The sequence below is a fragment of the Hemiscyllium ocellatum genome, chromosome 16 (assembly GCF_020745735.1).
Source record: "Hemiscyllium ocellatum isolate sHemOce1 chromosome 16, sHemOce1.pat.X.cur, whole genome shotgun sequence".
In the NCBI taxonomy this organism is placed as follows: domain Eukaryota; kingdom Metazoa; phylum Chordata; class Chondrichthyes; order Orectolobiformes; family Hemiscylliidae; genus Hemiscyllium; species Hemiscyllium ocellatum.
Genome location: NC_083416.1, coordinates 4,757,981 through 4,777,864, shown reverse-complemented (window position 1 = coordinate 4,777,864; position 19,884 = coordinate 4,757,981). Strand labels below are relative to the sequence as shown.

Genomic DNA, 19,884 nt, shown 5'->3' with positions numbered 1-19,884 from the left:
GTGTTGAAGAAGCACACCTTAGGGTAAAACTGACTGTACTTTCAAATGGCCAACATTTGGCAGGCCCTGGGCTCAATCAGAGAGGTGAAAAATGAGGTCTGCAGATGCTGGAGATCACAGCTGAAAATGTGTTGCTGGTTAAAGCACAGCAGGTTAGGCAGCATCCAAGGAACAGGAAATTCGACGTTTCGGGCATAAGCCCTTCATGCCCGAAACGTCGAATTTCCTATTCCTTGGATGCTGCCTAACCTGCTGTGCTTTAACCAGCAACACATTTTCAACTCAATCAGAGAGACCTTGTTACTCTTCTGTGTTGTTCTAGAACTTTCTGGAACAGCTCACCATATTATTCCCCCCCCTAGTGTTAAGTAGGTAGATTGTACACTTTCTTAGACTGAAAATTTCCCATACAACAGATAATCAAACAGATGTCACTGTCCCTGTTAACATTCAGCTCAGTATTCTTAAAACAATAAGATAAGCCAGCAAAGGGCTCTATCTTTGTCCTCTTCTGTTTCTCTCTCCCTCTTTAACGTCTCTCTTTAGTTGTTTCAATGGTCCCATGTTGTCTGCAGACATATGCCTGGACCATTTGCCTTTAATGAATGCCCAGCTCTTTCTCTTTAGCAGCTATCTTGGTTCTCTCTCTCTCTCTCTCTCTCTCTTTCTCTCTCTCTCTCTCTCTCTCTCTCTCTTTCTCTCTCTCTCTATCTCTTTCTTTCCCTATTTCTTTCTCTCCATCTCTCCATCTCTCTCTCTTTCTTTATCTTTCTATCTCTCTATCTTTCTCTCTCTATTTATATCTGTCTCACTTTCTCTCTGTATCTCTATCTCACTCTCTATCTCTCACTCTCTATCTCTCTCTATCTACCTCTCACTCTGTCCATCTCTTGCTCTATTTCGTTCTATTTATCTCTCGTTCTATCCATCTCTTGCTCTATCTATCTCTCGCTCTATCTATCTCTGTCTCCATATCTATCTCTCTCTCTCTCTAGCAGACTCTTGTCTGGTAGCGCGTGGCTTTATGTCAGGTTTTGTTTCCTGTGTCCGTTGAGCTGTGACAGAACCTTTTTTATTCATTCTTTTCCCCATTCATAGAAGCCTCAGAATAACACAGGAGCCAGGGTGGCCTTCATATGGCCCTCCCCAGAGGGAGTGCATCAAACGCAGACCGGATCGATCACTGGGGTCTCAGGATCATCCTAGAGGAAAGATTGAGGAAAATATTCTCCAGCATTTAGACCCAGAGATCTCGTTGACAAATACATAAAGGCCTCGGCAGGTTAGAGGAAGGAATGACGATTTCCCCACCTTAGAGTGTTCCACAATCCGAGGGCAGGGTCTCTGAAAAAGGGGTAACCATTTAGAACTGAGATAAGGCCTTTCTTTGCTCAGAGTCCTCTTCCCCACTGGGTCTGAAACAGATGATGCAGAGATTCAGCAGCCTTTGTGGAGAGAGACACACACAGTTTGATGTTTCAAGTCCAATCGAAAGAAGGGTCAGCCTGGACTCAAAGCCTGAACGGGGAGAAAGTGCAGACTGCAGACGCTGGAGATCAGAGTCAAGAATGTGGTGCTGGAAAAGCACAGGCGGTCAGGCAGCATCCGAGGAGCAGGAGAATCGACGTTTCAGGCAAACATTGACTCTCCTGCTCCTCAGATGCTGCCCGACCTGCTGTGCTTTTCCAGCACCACACCCTTCAACTCAAAACCTGAACTGTTTCTCTCTCCACCATCCTGTTGACTTTCTCCAGTATCCTCGGTGCTTGTTTCAGATTTCCAGCATTCACAGTATTTTCCTTTTATTCCGGATGTTAAAATTGCTCTTATGTATCTAATCCATCTTTTCCTCATCTGTATATTTCTTCTTTACCTGCCTTATCTCATCTTAAGCTCCAGCTTGATTTCCTTTCTCTTTCTATTCCCTCATCTTTGCTGTTAATTCACAATTCTACCTGGGTGTAATCACAGCTTGGTATGGCAACTGCTCTGCCGAGGACTGTAAGAAACTACAGAGAAACTACACAGCCCAATCCTTCACACAAACCCAACCTTCCATCCACTGGCTCCATCTACACTTCCCACTGCCTTGGGAAGACAGCCAACATCATCAAAGACCCTTCCCACCCCGGTTATAATCTCTCCCAACCTCTTCCATCAGGCAGAAGATACAGAAGCTTAAACACACGCACCAACAGATTCAAGAACAGCTTCTTCCCAGCTGTTATTAGATTTCTGAATGGACCTCTCCAAGTTCAAATCGAATGTTGCTTTTGCTCTTTGTGGAGTGGTAACTTTGTGTTCCTCACTCTGTTCTATCACTCTGTGATCTTTTAATGGTATGATCTGCCTGCATTGCATGCGAAACAAAACTTGTCACTGTGCTTAGGTACATGGGACAATAATCAATTAAATCAAATTAATTCACTCTTTACTTTCCGTTCCAAACATTTTCCCACTCACACTGTGAGTGTATAGACGACAATGAAATAAGGGTGTCACCCAACTCCACCTTCCTAAGATGATTCCTTGGATGATAACAGAGGCAAGAAGCATCTCCAGTGTCCAAAAGAATGTGCTTTTTCATGTACCCAGTATCTGAGTAGAATGGTTTAATAACAGTTTGCAGTTCTGTAGCATCTTTAACTGTCTTGGAGCACAGTGGGATGTGACCCTACTTCTTGACTTCAGAACATCCAGGTTCAAGTCCCACTTCAAGTCTAAATGGCCAAGGGAGATACATTCTGTATGGAATGAGCTGCCAGAGGAAGTGGTGGAGGCTGGTGCGATTGCAACATTTAAGAGACATCTGGATGGGTATATGAATAGGAAGGGTTTGGAAGGATATGGGCCGGGTGCTGGTAGGTGGGACTAGATTGGGTTGGGATATCTGGTCAGCATGGACGGGTTGGACCGAAGAGTCTTTTTCTGTGCTGTACATCTCTATGGCTTTAAGTGACATTTAAGCCTTTCCTTCCTGCCCAGGAATGCAAAAGCAGCCTGTTTTGTTTTGCCTTGTTCCTTCCACCAGGATTGGGAAGCTCAGTGTAGACCACAGCGAGTATTTGTGCCTCTATAGTGTTCTCCCTGTGTACTCTGTGCCAAATGGAGAAATGCAGTGAACTGGAGGGCAGCTATGAAGGAGTTGTTTTTGGAGAGGGTGGCTGGGAGAGATGGACCTCAGAGCACCATCGATCAAACCAGCCACCAAACAGATCGTCGACTTGCAATACCTTCCAAGATAAGCCAAAGGCAGGCAGTAAGAGGGAGAGAGTTTTCTTGGTCTGTCATGAACCTTTATCATTGCTGTTCATATCCCCAGGCTCTGCCCCAAGCCAGACTCTCTGCTGACCTATAAATGGATGGATCAGAAGCAGACCTACAAGCTTCCTCTGCCAGTCAATAAAACTGGAGCTCCGCATACCTCACTACCTCCAACAATCTTCCAGCCCTTCACTAATCCAGGATCTGAACTGGAACATGCCATCACCAGCATCTTCAGCCTCAGGAAACCATCCCAACGTACTGCACAGGAGCATTGCCAAAGGGGGGACATGTTTGGTCAGCTAGCCTCCAGCACCCTCACCTTCTCCTCTCAGCCAGCCAGAGGCTTGGTGGTAGGGGCTTTTTAAAGGAGCAGGTGGGGTGGGTCCGAGTGGCGTCACATTGGGATTACCGAGCCACACATACAAGTGAAAGCATGGTCGCCCAAGGCTGGAGCGATGGTACTCCGAGATTGTTGAGAGGACAAGGGTAGAGGAGGGCATTCTGTGCCAGGGTCTTTTTCAGCCCCCTTCCCTCTCTGCGAATCAGGGAGACTGAGGATGGTGAGCAGGGGGAGGAGTGTTCACCCAGCCTGAGGGAGAATCTGAAAACACAAAGACTGAGGAGAAATATTATCGTTGGACCAAGATGATAGATGGAAGTGTTATACCTGGCTTGAGAATTCTAAATCATAGAGGAAAGTGGAAACGGTTTGATGTATCGGAATTCCATTCTGGAATTATGTTGGAATTGTACTTGGATCTGAATTGCAATTATCAGGCACGGTTTGAAGAAATAAATAAATATAAGAAGGAGCAGGCAGAGATTCTAAGAAAAGTCTTTGTTTTTATTGTTTATTATTTTGCTTACTGGATGTTTTCCAGAAAAGGGTTTTAAGTTCCCTCGCCAGCTCAGTTGGCAAACACATCTTCGCCCAGGGTCACCGGGTCAACCAACCCCTGCCTCTTGAACCCCATCTCAGAATTCCCTCACCCTCTGTCACCCCACCCCTCCCACCCCCCAAACCTTTCCTGTCTCCGAAAAGCTCTTCAAGAGAAACATTGCTTTGACCAATGGTGCTCTGAGGTCCATCTCTCCCAGCCACCCTTCCTAAAAGCAACTCCGTCGTTGTTGCCTTCAAGTTCACTGCATTTGGCACAGAGTACACAGGGAGAGCGCTACATAGGCTACGCTGAGTTTCCCAATCCTGGTTGAAGTAACAAGGCAAGACATAACAGACTGCTTCAGCATTCCTGGGCGGGAAGGACAGGATTAAATGTCACTTTCAGGGATGATTCCCAGATCTGTCTATTGTTTGACGACCCGCTGCAAAATGAGCATTGCACAGAGTGATGGCTGCAGTCAGATTCATACATGATGCTCACTCACATCAAATAGTACATATTAAAGCACAGAGCAGGCCGAACTGGTACAGCATGTAGAAAAGAAGGGAAAATGAGAAGGAACGTTTAAAGAGATACAATCGATTACTGTGATTCTGGCCTTTTGTCACAGAGTCCTGGTAGTTATTTTAAGCCTCAGTTTCACCCTGGCCCTGTGACACATACACACACGCACAGAAATAAAACTCGCACCCATTAACAAATGACCCATTCACATCTGAAGTGAAAATGAGAGGTTGCTGTTTGGAATAAGCTGGTAATGCAACAGGAAATGATTTGAATAAATGTGAAGGTACAGAGGCGTCCAAGGTACACACTTGCCAGGTTTCTGGCACAGAAACTTTCCGACATCAATGCAGTGAGAGAATCTCCAGGGAAGGGGAGAGCCAGGAATGGGAAGGTTAAGAATGAGGCGCGAGGGAGGGAGACTAGGGCCACCACCATTTCCAAGAAACACAGCCTCGGAGCTGAAATCCATTTCAGTAAAACATCACATGATGTTTTTACTTTCCATTAACCTTTGCCCTGCTGAATAAATAAGGAGCGTGTGTTTGTGTCTGCACATGTGTGTGTTTGTGTCTGCACATGTGTGTGTTTGTAAGTCTTTGTGTCTCTGCTTAAGTGTGTGTGCGCGTGTGTGCATGTGTATATGTGAGTCTGTGTGTGTGTGTGTATGAGTGTGTGTGTTTGTGAGTCTGTGTGTCTGTGTTTGACAATGTGTATGTGCATGTCTGTGCTTCACTGTGTATGCGTGTGTATGTCTGAGTCTGTGTGTGTGTGCGTGTGCATGTGTATGTGTGAGTCTGTGTGTTTGTGAGTGTGTGTGTGTGCGTGCGTGCATGTGTGTGTGTGTGTGCATGTGTGTGTGTGAGTCTGTGCATGTGTATGTGTGAGTCTCTGTGTGTGTTTGTGAGTCTGTGTGCGCGTGTGTATGTGTATCTGTGCTTGACAGTTTGTGTGCATGTGTATGTGTGAGTCTGTGTGTATGTGTGTGTGTCTGTGAGTGTGTGTGTGTGTGTGTGTGTGTGTGTGTGTGTGTGGGGATGGTTGGCACAGCAAATGCTGTGAGAAGCAGTTTATGATCCAGGATAATGTATCACTGTTGAGCACAAAAATGCCATTTTTCAAAAAGACTTTTTTTTCAAGGTGCTGCGGAATAGAAAAGGGAATTGGGTGGGTGGTCACATTCGAGTGTGAATGATTAACCTTCATCTCCAGTCGCTGCTTTTAAACGTGAGCCAGAAGGAATGAGTCGTTCTGAGGAAGGCTCACTCCAAACTGTAACATTCACTCGGACTTCTCTCCACAGATGCTGCTAGACCTGCTGAGTTTTTCTAGCAATTTCTGTGTTTGTTTCTAATTTACAGCAAGTGGGGTTCTTTTGTTTTTTATTCAGGAGTGGGTGGTTTCTGACTGAATCAAGATACCATAGTCTTTTCAAACAGTGAACTCTACAGATCCCAGCAGAGAGCTGCGCTCTGACAACTGGTCCAATCGTGTCTCACTGACTAATGCTCCTGGCCATTGTGGGCTCCCACTGGGAGGTGGGCTATGAAGACCAGGAAAACACTGCTGTATAGACACCCAAAATGCACAGGGGTACCATCTCTGCCCTCCCTTCTGCAATCAATTGCAGAACCGTTATTGCAACCTATTTGCAAAGCAAATATACACTTACATTTCCATAGTTCCAGATGTGTAGAAGCATACATGCCGTTGCACATGCCCATTGGAGCACGCAATCACTTTGCATGCATGCACACAGACATGCACTCAATATGCATTTCGAAGCCACCAGGCCCGTCTATTTTGCAGCTTCTGGAGCTTCCTGCTTTAATGTTGAAAGTGCTAAGCTCTAGTCAAGGGAAATACAGGGACAGAAGAATTGCTTCACACTAATTCAGATTGGCTGCTACTTGTTTCAGGACAGTGCGCTGACATTTTTTATTGTCATGGGATGCGGCCATTGTTGCTGGGCCAGCATTTATTACTGGTCCCTTGTTGTCCCTTGAGAAGGTGTTGGTGAGCTGCTGCCTTGAACCACAGCAGTCCATGAGATATAGGAACGCCCACCTTGCTGCTCAAAAGGCAGTTCCAGGACTTTGACCCAGCGACAGTGAAGGAACAGCGATACATTTCCAAGTCAGGATGCTGAGTGGCTTGGAGGGGAACTTAAAGATAGGGTAGTGGTCTTCCCACTAAATTGGATGTTCCCATGTATCTGCTGCTGCTGTCCTTCTGAATGGTATTGGCCATAGCTTTGGAAGATGCTGCCTGAGGAGACTTGGTTAATTTCTGCAGTGCATCTTGTAGATGATACGCACTGCTGCTACTGAGTGTCAGTGGGTGTGGTGGTAAACAAGTGGACTGTTTTATCCTGAACTGAGCCAAGTATCCTGTGTGTTGTTGGAGCTGCCCCCATCCAGGCAAGTGGGGACAATTCCATCACACTCCTGACTTGTGCCCTGTAGATGGTGAACAGGTTTTGGGGAGTCGGGAGGTGACTTACTGCAGTATTCCTATCTCTGACCTGGTCTTTAGCTAATATGTTTATGTAGTTAGTCAAGTTGAGTTTCTGGTCAATGATAACCCCCAGGGATGTTGACAGTGGGGGTGCTCAGTGATTGTAATGCTATTGGGTATCAAGGAGTGATGGGCTGTTTTTGTCTCTTATTGGAGGTAGTATTGGCAAGACATTTGTGTGGCACAAGTGTTACTTACCATTTGTCAGCCCAAGCCTGGATATTGTCCAGACCTTGTTGCATTAGAGTATGGATGACTACAGTGTCTGAGGAGTGACAAATGGTACTGAACATTGACGAACATCCTTAATTCTGATGTTATGATGGAGGGAAGGTCACTGATGAAGCAGCTGAAGATGGTTGGGCCTAGGACACTATCCTGAGGAACTCCTGCAGAGATGTCCTGAAGCTGAGATAACTGACCTCCAGCAACCATCTTCCTATGTGCCAGTTATGGCTCCAACCTGCCTGGCGTTTACCCCCGATACCCATTGATTTGGGTTGTATTGTTACGGCTCCTCGATGCCACATTTGGTCGAATGTGGCCTTGATGCCAAGGGCTGTCACTCTCATTTCACATTGGGAATTCAACTCTTTTATCCGTGTGTGAACCAAGGCTGGAATGAAGTCAGGAGCTGGGTGTCCCTTTGGCAGAGCACAAACTGAACAGGAGTGACTTAAAACCTTTGCTTGCTGTTGTCTAATAAAGGATTGGATCAAACAGCAGCCATTCAAAATGCACCACAGTAAATTATGATTTAATAATAGCTGAGTAAGACATTTGTAAAGGGTACATAGCAAAATGGACATGGTTTGTTGGGGTACCAGCTGAGTTTCAGCTTTGGTAACCTCTTGAAACATATTCCTAGGAATGGAATTGTTTCACTGTGTTTGTCTACTGTTCAATGACTGGTTGGGTTCAGTTCTGACACACCCTGGGATAGTTTCCCCGTGGAGTGTGCAAGTTCCCCTCCAAACCATTCACCATTCCATTCACTTGGAATTTGATCACCGTTCCTTCAGTGTCACTCAGGCAAAACCCTGGAACTCACTCCCTAAGGGCATTGTGGGTCTACCTACAGCACACAGACTGCAGCGGTTCCAGAAGGCAGCTCAACTCCACCTTCTCAAGGGCTAACTAGGGACAGGCAATAAATGCTGGGCCCAGCCAGCAATGCCCACATCTTATGAATGATTTTATTAAAATAAAAGATGTTGAGGGTGGTTTGCAGGTGGAATGAACTTCCTGAGGAAGTGGTGGATGTGGGTACAGTTACAACATTCAAAAGCCATTTGGATAAGTACATGAATAGGAAAGAGTTGGAGGGATAGGGGCCAGGAGCAGGGTAGGTGGAACAAGTTTAGTTTGGGATTATGTTTGGCATGGACTGGTTGGGCCAAAGGGTCTGTTTCTGTGCTGCATGACTCTATATTCGGAGCTCTCTTCCACCCATGGTAATTGATGCTAAGTCAGTTGTTAATCTGAGATCCGAGAAGTATGATTCTTGTTAGCTAAAGATATAAGAGATTATGAAGCAAAGGCTGGCATTTGAAGGTAGTCACAGAATCACCAGGTGTCAAAATGGCCATCTTATTTTCTCAAAAATGATGGGGCCAGTTGGCATACTGACTTGACATGGGTCATTTGGCAGATTTCAGGCTGGTTCAGGTGAAGCACAAGATATTTTTGTTTATTTATTATGTCTTAAGCTACGTTAAGTAATCACCTTAAGGAACTAGGACAATCATCTCCATTTTTCAGACTGCCTATGGAGTTGGTCCAGCCTGTAAGATATGATAGCAAATAGTCTGGGACACCAATAACTAATAATCACTTATCCACAAATCAAGGATTTACAAGGATGTTGCCGGTGTTGGAGGGTTTGAGCTACAAGGAGAGGCTGAATAGGCTGGGGTTATTTTCCCTGGAGTATCGGATGCCAAGGGGTCTTGAGGTTTATAAAATCATGAGGGGCATGGATAATGTAAATAGAGGAGGGGTGGGAAAATCCAAAACTAGAGGGTGTAGGTTTAAGGTGAGAGGAGAAAGATTTAAAAGGGATCTAAGGGACAACTTTTTCATGCAATGGGTGGTACGTGTATGGAATGAGCTGCCAGAAGAAGTGGTGGAAGGTGGTATAATTAAAACATTTAAAAGGCATCTAGATTTGTACATGAGTTGGAAGAGTTTAAGAGGGATATGGGCCAAGTGCTGGCAAATGGAATTAGATTAGTTTAGGATATCTGGTCAGCATGGACGGGTTTAGATTAGATTAGATTAGATTACTTACAGTGTGAAAACAGGTCCTTCAGCCCAACAAGTCCATACCGACCCTTTGAAGACCAACCCACCCAGACCCATTCCACAACATTTTACCCCTTCACCTAACACTACGGGCAATTTAGCATGGCCAATTCACCTAAGCTGCATGGTTTTTTTGGACTGTGGGAGGAAACTCACGCAGACACGGGGAGGATGTGCAAGCTCCACGCAGACAGTTGTCTGAGGTGGGAATTGAACCCCAGTCCCTGGCGCTGTGAGGCAGCATGCCAGCCGAAGTTGGACCAAAGGATCTGTTTCATGCTGTACATCTCTATGACTGCAACAATAACTGCAGGTCAGTACAGCAGTAAACGCAAATAACAATTAAGTGGTGATATTGTTGTGAACGCCAATGAGACAGTCTATACTCAGGTATGTACCCATCGCTAGCTGAAGCCTCAAGTGTACCAGGCAATGCTATATTTTCCTGCCTTGTACCATCGATGGCACCATAGAGGGGTAATCTGTGAGATAACACCACCCCAGTTCCAATGGATCCTATAGATCTCAGATCAATGGGCATGATCCAGGATCTATGAGCAGTTTGGAGGATACCAGAGATGCTGAAAGTTGATGAGTGGATTTCATTATAATGCCTTTCCCCTAGATTTCAGGCCAGCTCCCCCCTTGTAGCCTTACTGACCACTGATCCTCTCTTTTTAATGTCCAGGCCCCCCGAGGATTGCTAAGAAAGTGATGAGCAGGCAGGCGGTCAAGCTTGGCCGCACGGTCAGGTTGGCCTGTCCTGTCGAGGGTGACCCTCCCCCGCTGACCATGTGGATCAAAGACGGCCGCACCATCCACAGCGGCTGGACGAGGTTCCGAGTCCTTCAGCACGGTCTCAAAATCAAGGAGGTGGAAATGGAGGACGCGGGAGTGTATGTCTGCAGAGCAACCAATGGCTTTGGCAGCATCCATCTCAACTACACCCTCATCATCATCAGTAAGTAGACAGACCGCCTTTGATCTCGATCTTGTTTGGTATGGTTCCTTCTTCCCTCAGTTCACACGCCTTGTCAAATGCTGGGACATAATGCTTTACTGGGTTCCGTGACACCCACCAACACTTTTGCTGAAGGATTTACAAAATAAAACTTTACATCTATGCGCAGTCTTGCTTGCCCTCAGGGCTTTGCAAAGTGTTTCCTCAGTCAATGGATGGCATTGGAAGTCTAGTTGCTGTTGTATTTTTTTGGTGATCTGTTAGGAAGTTGATAGAGCGTTGCAATGTACAAAATGGCCGTCTCTGTGTGTGTGTCTCTCTCTCTCTCTCTCTCTCTCTCTCTCGAACACCATTTCCCAATGGACGTCACAAAGTACTCTAGACCCTGTCCTTCCATTAAATCTGGGAGAATGTTTGATTATTTATTTACTCTTTCATGGATGTGGATGTTCTGGGTTAGGCTAACATTTATTGCCCATCCCTATTTGTTAAGGAAGTTAAGAGTCAATCACATTGCTATGGGTCTGGAGTCACAGTTAAGCCAGTCTAGGTAAGGATGGCAGTTTCCTTCCATAAAGGGTATTTGTGAACCTGATGGGCTTTTCCCCAATAATCGCTTCATGGTCATTATTCATAATTCCAGATTTTTTAATGAATTCAAATTCCACCATCAGCTGTGGCAGGATTCGAACCCAGGTCCCCGGAACATTCTGGATGAGTAGTCTAGTGGTGGAATATAGAACAATACAGCACAGGGATGGGGCCTTGGGCCCACGATGTTATGGTGAACATGACGCCAAACTAAATTAATCCCTTCTGCCCTTAGTCCATATCCCTCCATTCCTTGCGTAGCCATATGCTTATTTAAAAGTCCTTTAAACACCCATACATTATCTACCACCACCACCACCCCTAGCAGCCCGTCCCAGACTCTTACCACTCTCTGTGTGAAAAAGCTTGCCCCTGTCTCATTTGAACATCTCCCCCACCCCCTCACCTTAAATGCATGCCCTCAAGTTTTAGACATTTCAATTGTGGGGAAAAGATTCTGACTATCAACTCTATCTATGCATCTCATAATTTTATAGACTTCTATCAAGTCTCTCCTCAGCCTCCACTGCTCCAGAGAAAACAACCTGAGTTTTTCTAGTCTCTCCTTTGAGCTCATACCCTCTAATCCCGGCAGCACCCCGGTAAACCTCTTCTGCTCCTGCTCCAAAGCCTCCACTTCCTTCCTGTCATGGGGCGACTGGAATTGAATGCAGAATGGCCTAACCAAAATCTTATAAAGCTGCAATATGACATCCTGACTCTTGTACCCAACAGTGATAATACCACTAAACTGTTGGAAATCACACAACTGAAAATGTGTTGCTAGAAAAGCGCAGCAGGTCAGGCAGCATCCAAGAAACAGGAAATTTGACGTTTCGGACATAAGCCCTTCATCAGCCCTTCATTCCTGATGAAGGGCTTATGCCCGAAACGTCGAATTTCCTGCTCCTTAGATGCTGCCTGACCTGCTGTGCTTTTCCAGCAACACATTTTCAGTTCTGATCTCCAGCATCTGCAGTCCCCACTTTCTCCTTGGAAATCACACAACATCAAGTTATAGTCCACCAGGTTTATTTGGAAGCACTAGCTTTCAGAGCGCTGCTCCTTCATCAGATGGTGTGTGCTTCCAAATAAACCTGGTGGACTATAACCTGGTGTCGTGTGATTTCTAACTTTGTCCAAAATGGGGCTAAACTGTTCCCTCCCCATATTGCCGCATTGAGGCAATGAGCAAGGAAGATTTTTAACGTCTACAATTTTGACCAAAATCAAAACAAATTGGCATTTGGGTTATCAGCCGGATAACCTGACTATCCCTTCCCCAAATTCTCCATCAGCCTGTTCATTTTCCAGGGTGGAAAGTCTCACAACAGCATGTACAAAAGTGTAAAATTCCTGCCTCCTTCTTTAATGTTACTGAGGTAATGTCAACCCGTTCCAAAACAGAACCTTGACTTACTAACAAAACCTCTTTGTCTTCAAAAATAGTACATTTGGCGCTGAGCTATTTGTTAAAGTGTCAATCTAACCCAGTGTGCAACTGGTGCTACATACAAATCATCTGCTTTTGTGAATCCAATTATAATCACTATTAGACAGACGAGTAAAACAGACACTGACGTTGGAAAGGATCCACAGTGACAAACAGAAGCTAAAGAACCACAGATCAACTAAGAATGAAAGTGTGTGAGAGAGAAAGACAGACAGGGAGAAAGAGAGAGCGAGAGAGAGATACAGATTGGAGACATAAAACAGACACAGGAAGATAAATTAAGGATGTTATAGATATCGAATGGGGCAGGAAGGAGAGCAGGAACGATGTAAATTAGGATAAATTTCTGTGAAAGAGAAAGAGAAGGGAATGGAGAACACATGGAAGGAAAGAGGGTAAACAATGGGCAGGTAAGGGGATATGGACAATGCAGAGGAGAAAGAGCAAACAGGAGAAAAGCAAACAGTGAATAGACAAAACAGTGTTCAGTCAAGACATTTGGAAAAGGAATTGGATAGTCTTTTGAAAAGGAATAAAGTACTGAGTTACAGGAAGAAAGTAGGAGGACAGCTCAATGTGAACTGTTCATTCAGAGAGCTGGGTCAGACATAATCAGACAATTTCCTCCTCTGCACCCTAACAGTTTGACGACTGGGTGAAGTACAGAGAGCAAGGGAGAGGTAAAGCTGCAGTACCGAGAGTGTGAGATAATAGGACATGGTTAAAGAGAGAAAGTAAAGGTACACAAACAAATACCACTGATGCACGGAGAATGTGGACATTCTTTCTCAAGTACTGAGAGTCATAGAATTATGATGATGTACAGCATGGAAACAGACCCTTCTGTCCAACATGTCCATGCTGACCAGATTTCTTAAATTAAATTAGTCCCATTTGCCAGCATTTGGCCTATATCCCTCTAAACCCTTCCTATTCATACACCCATCCAGATGCCTTTTAAATGTTGTAATTGTACCAGCCTCTATCACTTCCTCCGGCAGCTCATTCCGTACATGTACTACCCTCTGTGTGAAAAAGTTGCCCCTTAGGTCCCTTTTAAATCTTTCTCTTCTCACCTTAATGTGGAGGTGGCGGTGTTGGACTGGGATGGACAAAGTCAGAAGTCACATGACACCAGGTTATAGTCCAATAAGTTTACTTGAAATCACAAGCTTTCAGAAGGGACAGTGTTCCAAAAGCTTGTGATTTCAAATAAACCTGAAGTTGTGTAACTTCTGAACCTCTCGCCTTAAACCTTATGCCTTGTAGTTTTTGGACTCCCCCACCCTGGGGAAAAGATCATGGCTATTCACTTTATCAAGACTTATATACTTGTACGCTATCCTGGCCAGCTATGGGTGAAAACACAGGTATAAATATGGGAGTCAATACTGCTGCCAAGTATTGGGGTGCAGTCTATTTTGAACTGACCTCTATCCAGGTGAATAAATTATCCACCAGGAATGTGAATCTCTGATAGTCAACCGATTTACATCTGAAAGTGTGACTGAAGCAAATCTGTTCATTCGCGATACTGGGAGTTCTGCTGTTATGCGATAGTTGCATTCTGCTGCGACCCTGCGACATATAAAAATTGTGCAATAAAAATAACACTTATAGTTACAGCCAACACACGTTTTAAAAGGTTAGATTAGATTCCCTACAGTGTGGAAACAGGCCCTTCGGCCCAACAAGTCCACACCGAGGGGTAACCTACCCAGACCCACTTCCCTCTGACTGATGTACCTAACGCTAGGGACAAATTTAGCATGGCCAATCCACCTGACCTGTGGGAGGAAACCGGAGCACCCGGAGGAAACCCACACAGACACGGGGAGAACATGCAAACTCCACACGGGCAGTTGCCTGAGGCTGGAATTGAACCTGGGACCCTAGGGCTGTGAGGCAGCAGTGCTAACCACTGAGCTACCATGCCACCCAAATTTCAGACACAGAGTCCCCTATTTGTCCATACAGCGAATTCGCGTTGACTGAATGTACATTATACGAGAAGGAGCGTGCATCCCCTCAAAGGGTTAATGGGTCAAGAGTTGGTGATGAGTACATGCCTTCCTTCACAGAACCATCTGACAAATAGAATATATTAGAAAATGGAAACTTTCAAAACAGAACTTGAAGTAACAAAACATCCAGTATTTGTGGATTTATCTTCTCCTGTTGGGATCGGTTTGACAGTGACTCGTGTAACATTGACTGACAGCCAAGGGAAGGAGGTGGGCCCACTCAGTCCACAACCTTTCCTGCTTTCAATTGTCCCCAGAGCCAAACTGAAGGGGGATCATGTGCTGAAAGTCTCAACGCGTTCACTGAAAATGCAGCAGGTTCTTTTTTTAAAATCCTCTCCCAAGAAATGCTGGCAGAGTGCACAGGGAGGGATTGGGGGTTAGCGTGCCTGTTAGCTTAGTAACTGTCAGCTCTTTGAGCACAACTGCACTTAGACTCGACTGCCCTCTCCCCCGTTACTCTGCATATTGTTCCTGGGAAAGGAGTGAAATGCAGAGTGACAGGGGAGAGGGCAGACAAAGTGCCGGCCTCTTAACATTTCTGCAATTTTGTGACTTCTGACATCCCCACGGTCCAATTCAATCTGCAAGCTTTCATAATCATCTTCCCTTTCTCTTCAGCCTTGTGCTCCCCTCATAGCAGAGCTAGTACTTGAGCATCACGTGGCTCTGTGGGTTAGTGTTACTGCTGCACAATACTACAGACCTGGGTTCAATCCCAGCCTCAGGTGATTGCCTGTGTGGGGTTTGCATATTCTCCCTGTGACTGCGTGGAGTTCCTCCAAATGTGCATAGGTAAGGTGGATTGTCCATGCTAAAGTGGCTGGGGGTGTGCAGGCTTGATGGATTAGCCATGGGAATCACAGGGTATGGGTCTGGATGGGGTCCTCTTCAGAGGTTTGGTGTGGCCTACTTCCACATTGTAGGAGTTCTATTTGATTATTGTGTGTGTGTGTGTGTGTGTGTGTGTGAATGTATATATTGTGGAAAATAATGTGAAAGTTTGACCTTAACTCAAAAATAAATTGAATTATTTGTGACTCAGTTGGCAATTCTCTAACAGTGAGTCAGGAAGTTCGTGGGTTCAAGTTCCACTCCAGGATTGCAGTGCAGAAATGAAACTTGAAGCACCAGCAGAGCGCTGAGAGAATTCTGCACTATTCGAGGTCCATTGCTCAGCTGGGATACCCAGCCCAGAGACCCTGCCACAGGTGGATGTACAATAGGGCATTAGCTATTTGCAAAAGGAGCCGAGGAGTTATTCCTGCTGTCCTGCTCTTCATTTACCCTCAATTACCCCCTGCCATTATCTGGTCCTGATTATGGCATTTTGCTCTTTGAATATTAATGTTACAACAGTGCCCACACTTCCGAAGCTGTCTACAAAACAGTTTGAGGTCTCTGCGTTTGTGAATAGTGTGACTTGGCTGCTGTTTGTCAGGCCAGTATATGGGAAGGTCAGGAAATTGGGAAAATGCCCACTGCCTATGTTTGGACTTGGATCATTAATCAGAGTTTTACTAAATCCCTTGCGTAACGCAGGAACAGCAGTAAAACCATTCAGGCCCGAATACAGGGTCCCCTGTTCAATTGGACCAAGACTTTGCTCCATCATCATTCATACTCTGGCCTAACACAGTCTATCCATCTCCGTTTGTAAATGTTCAATTAACCAACTCTCAGAGGTTTTCGTGGGGAGGAATTTCTAGCTGTTCACAACCCTTCACATAAATGAGGACTTCCTGATTTCAGCCATTGATCTAATTAAAAGATTAGACTTTGGGTTCCCTCTGCCAGATGATATCGTCCTCCGTCCATCCTGTCAAATCCTTTAATCATTGTGACCATCTCAATTAGAACACCCCATAATCTTCAAAATTCAAGGGAGTGTAAGCCTTCTGTATTTACCCTATCCTTATAATTTAACACATTTAACCAAGTATTATTCGAATCGATCTACACTACAATCTCTCCAAAGTCAGTACATCCATGGGATGGTGCCCCGGACTGAAAGCAGGTTTTTTTTCCAAACTATGTTACTGGGCTAACAGCTGTACGTGTCTGTAAAGTCAGAATTCACACCACACCAGGATACAGGGCGTTCTGCTATAACACGACAGATGTGCTCATCTGCAAACCTGTGCTATAGAGAATCACGCTATCACTATGGAAAATCACGCTGTGGAAGATTACTAATAGAAAATCGCGATACCCGTTCAGTAGAAAGTTTGCATTACCCAAACAGCATCCACAATTCGTCAATCGCGTTATAGCTAATTTGGGTTGAGGAAACACGCTTTGTACCAAAGCGGCCTGTATAGTATCACAAGCTTTCAAAGGGCTGCCCCTTCATCAACTGAAGTGGGGGCAAATGCGCAGACACAGAATTTATAGGCAGAGAGATCATTGCAAGATCATTTTGGGTAATTAGGTTGGTAAGTCACTGATTTCAGATTCTGCAGCAGCTTGGTTGTAGGCAGAATCGCTTTGCAATGTAACCGGTGTTTGGGAATGGTGCTACCCAATGTTAAATTCCCATCATTGCTCCTTCAGTGACAGATACAAAGCTGCTGTCCACATGAAGAGCCGTGCACTGTTATGATCAAGCACTGTCTCAACTGGCATTGTAGCAGGTGATGGTGTGTTTGAGGATTGTCTGTGCCACCCAAGATTGGCCCTTGTAAGGTCTCAACCAGGAAAGGGAAAATGTGATAGATGAAAAAATTAAAATATTGAAACATGAAATTGTTAAGCTGGAGAAGGTTGAGAAGAGGTTTACCAGGATGTTGCCAGGAATGGAGGCCTGAGCTATAAGGAGAGGCTGGATAGACTGGGACTTCTTTCACTGGAGCTTAGGAGGCTGAGGGGTGACCGTATAGAGGTTTACAAAATCATGAAGGACACGGATGAGTTAACTGGCGGGTGTCTTTTCCCAAGGGTGGGGTTTTCAAGACTAGGAGGCATTGTTTTAAGGTGAGAGGAGAGAGATTTGAGAAAGACAAGAGGGCAATCATTTTACACAGGGGGTGGTTTGTGTGTGGAATGAACTTCCTGAGGAAGTGATGGGTGTGGGTACAATTACAACATTTAAAAGACATTTGAATAAGTACATAATTAGAAAAGGTTTGGAGAGATACAGGCTAGGAGCAGGCAGCTGGGACTAGCGGTAAGTTTGGGATTATGTTTGGACCGAAGGATCTGTTTCCATGCTGTGTGACTCTATGACAAGATAGCAATCTTGTTGATGAATACTTTGTAATTCAACTCCGTTCACCTCTATCCAAGGCCCTAAAGGAGCCTTCCACATCCATCAAAGTTTTACCTGCACATCCACTAATATCATTTATTGTATCTGTTGCTCCCGATGTGGTCTCCTCGACATTGGGGAGACTGGGCGCCTCCTAGCAGAGCGCTTTAGGGAACATCTCCGGGACACCCGCACCAATCAAGCACACCGCCCAACATTTCAACTCCCCCTCCCACTCTGCCGAGGACATGGAGGTCCTGGGCCTCCTCCATCGCCACTCCCTCACCACCCAATGCCTGGAGGAAGAACGCCTCATCTTCCGCCTCGGAACACTTCAACCCCAAGGCATCAATGTGGACTTCAACAGTTTCCTCATTTCCCCTTCCCCCACCTCACCCTAGTTTCTAACTTCCAGCTCTGCACTGTCCCTATGACTTGTCCGGACTTGTCTGACCTGCCTAGCTCCTTTTCCACCTATCCACTCCACCCTCTCCTCCCTGACCTGTCACCTTCATCCCCTCCCCCACTCACCTATTGTACTCTATGCTACTTTCTCCCCACCCCCACCCTCCTCTAGCTTATCTCTCCACGCTTCAGGCTCACTGCCTTTATTCCTGATGAAGGGCTTTTGCCAGAAATGTTGATTTCGCTGCTCCTCGGATGCTGCCTGAACTGCTGTGCTCTTCCAGCACCACTGATCCAGAATCCATTCAATGATGCCAAGTCCCTCACCACACCCTGTACGCAGATCCACTCACCCATCACTTGCACTCCTTTCTTGTAGATGATGGACGATGCAATGGATGGGCACTGCTAAATCTCAGGTCCTTCTTACTAGGCAAGCATTCACAGTATCACAGAAGTCTTACTGTCCAGAAAAAGCCCATTTGGCCCATTGTGCCTTTGCTGACTTGTTAAATGGGCCTCATTTCTCTACTACCAACCTCTTGCCTACTCCCAATATCCTTGCAAAGTATTTTTTATCATCCAAAGTCCCACTGGATGTCTCAGCTGAACCTTGCCCCACCACACTTCCAACCAGTGCATTCCGTACCCTGACTAATCGTTCAGTGCAAAAGTGTTTCCTCACTTCCCTCTTGCTTCTTTCGCTGATCACTCTAACTCAATGCTTTTTACACACGGGAAGAATTTCTCCTTATCTACTTTATCCAACCCATTCCTGATTTTGAAGATCTTTATCAGATCCAAGGAGAACAGACCCAACCTCTTCGGTCTATCCTCCTCACTGAAGTTTCTCATCCCCTGGAACCAGTTTTGTAAACCGCTTCTGGGTTCTCTCCAGATGCTTTCACATCCTTCCCATAATGTGGTGTCCACACCTGTACAATCCTACTCCAGACACAAGAAGATTATTCAACTGTGAATCCCGTCACTTCCAAACCTTGTGTCCACCCCCCACTTCATGATAACAGCTTTAAACTTGCACTGGTATAGTGAACAGCACTGGTAAAGATGAACCACTCACCCTGTCGAAGCCCATGGGCAATGCGAACAATTGTAATGACATCAACTAGCAAAGGTTGATCTGGATGAAACTGAGGTTTTTTATCCTTTAGTGCTAAAAGATCTGTCAAGCACCATCAAGGAGATTGTCAGTTAATGAGATTTGCAAGCAGATTTCCACTTTGAAGTAGTTTTGTCTATAGAAATTAATATCAACAGGTTCCTTCAACAGAGGAAAATTCTCTGTCCAGTGGTGAAAATAAATAAGTATATCCCTTAAATGGTTCCTGTCAGTGAGGCCCTCTGCCTCTCCGGTACTTCGGGCTGTGGATAATAAACAGAAGGTTTTGGCATTAATTCTGGTTCAGAAAGAAATGCTTGAAGGTCAGGGGAAAGAAGAGAAGTAAAGAGTCTGGAATCTAGATTTGGATAAAGGGCTTCTCTGTTGAGAGCGGAATCCAATATCACAAAGGAAGATCCGGAATCTGGAAAGGGGTCAGGTAAAACAGACAAAATAAGCTCCAGCCAGCAGGCACAGGTACAGCAGCTGATGGGAAGCCCACACACCAGGAGGAACCTGGTAGGTCTTGTTCTTGCAAGTCATAGAGTCATAGAGATGTATAACACGGAAACAGACCCTTCGGTCCAAC

General features: G+C 45.4%; 1 protein-coding gene across 4 annotated transcripts in view; it reads left to right on the top strand.

Moving 5' to 3' along the window:
• The window catches only part of LOC132823131 (fibroblast growth factor receptor-like 1), a 163,533-nt gene that overhangs the window by 65,819 nt on the left and 77,830 nt on the right, over nucleotides 1-19,884 (top strand). For all 4 annotated transcript variants that reach the window (XM_060836679.1, XM_060836676.1, XM_060836677.1 and 1 more), the window contains one exon: nucleotides 10,183-10,455. In XM_060836679.1, the coding sequence (XP_060692662.1) occupies nucleotides 10,183-10,455 (273 nt within the window). The remainder of the gene's footprint in view (nucleotides 1-10,182; nucleotides 10,456-19,884) is intronic.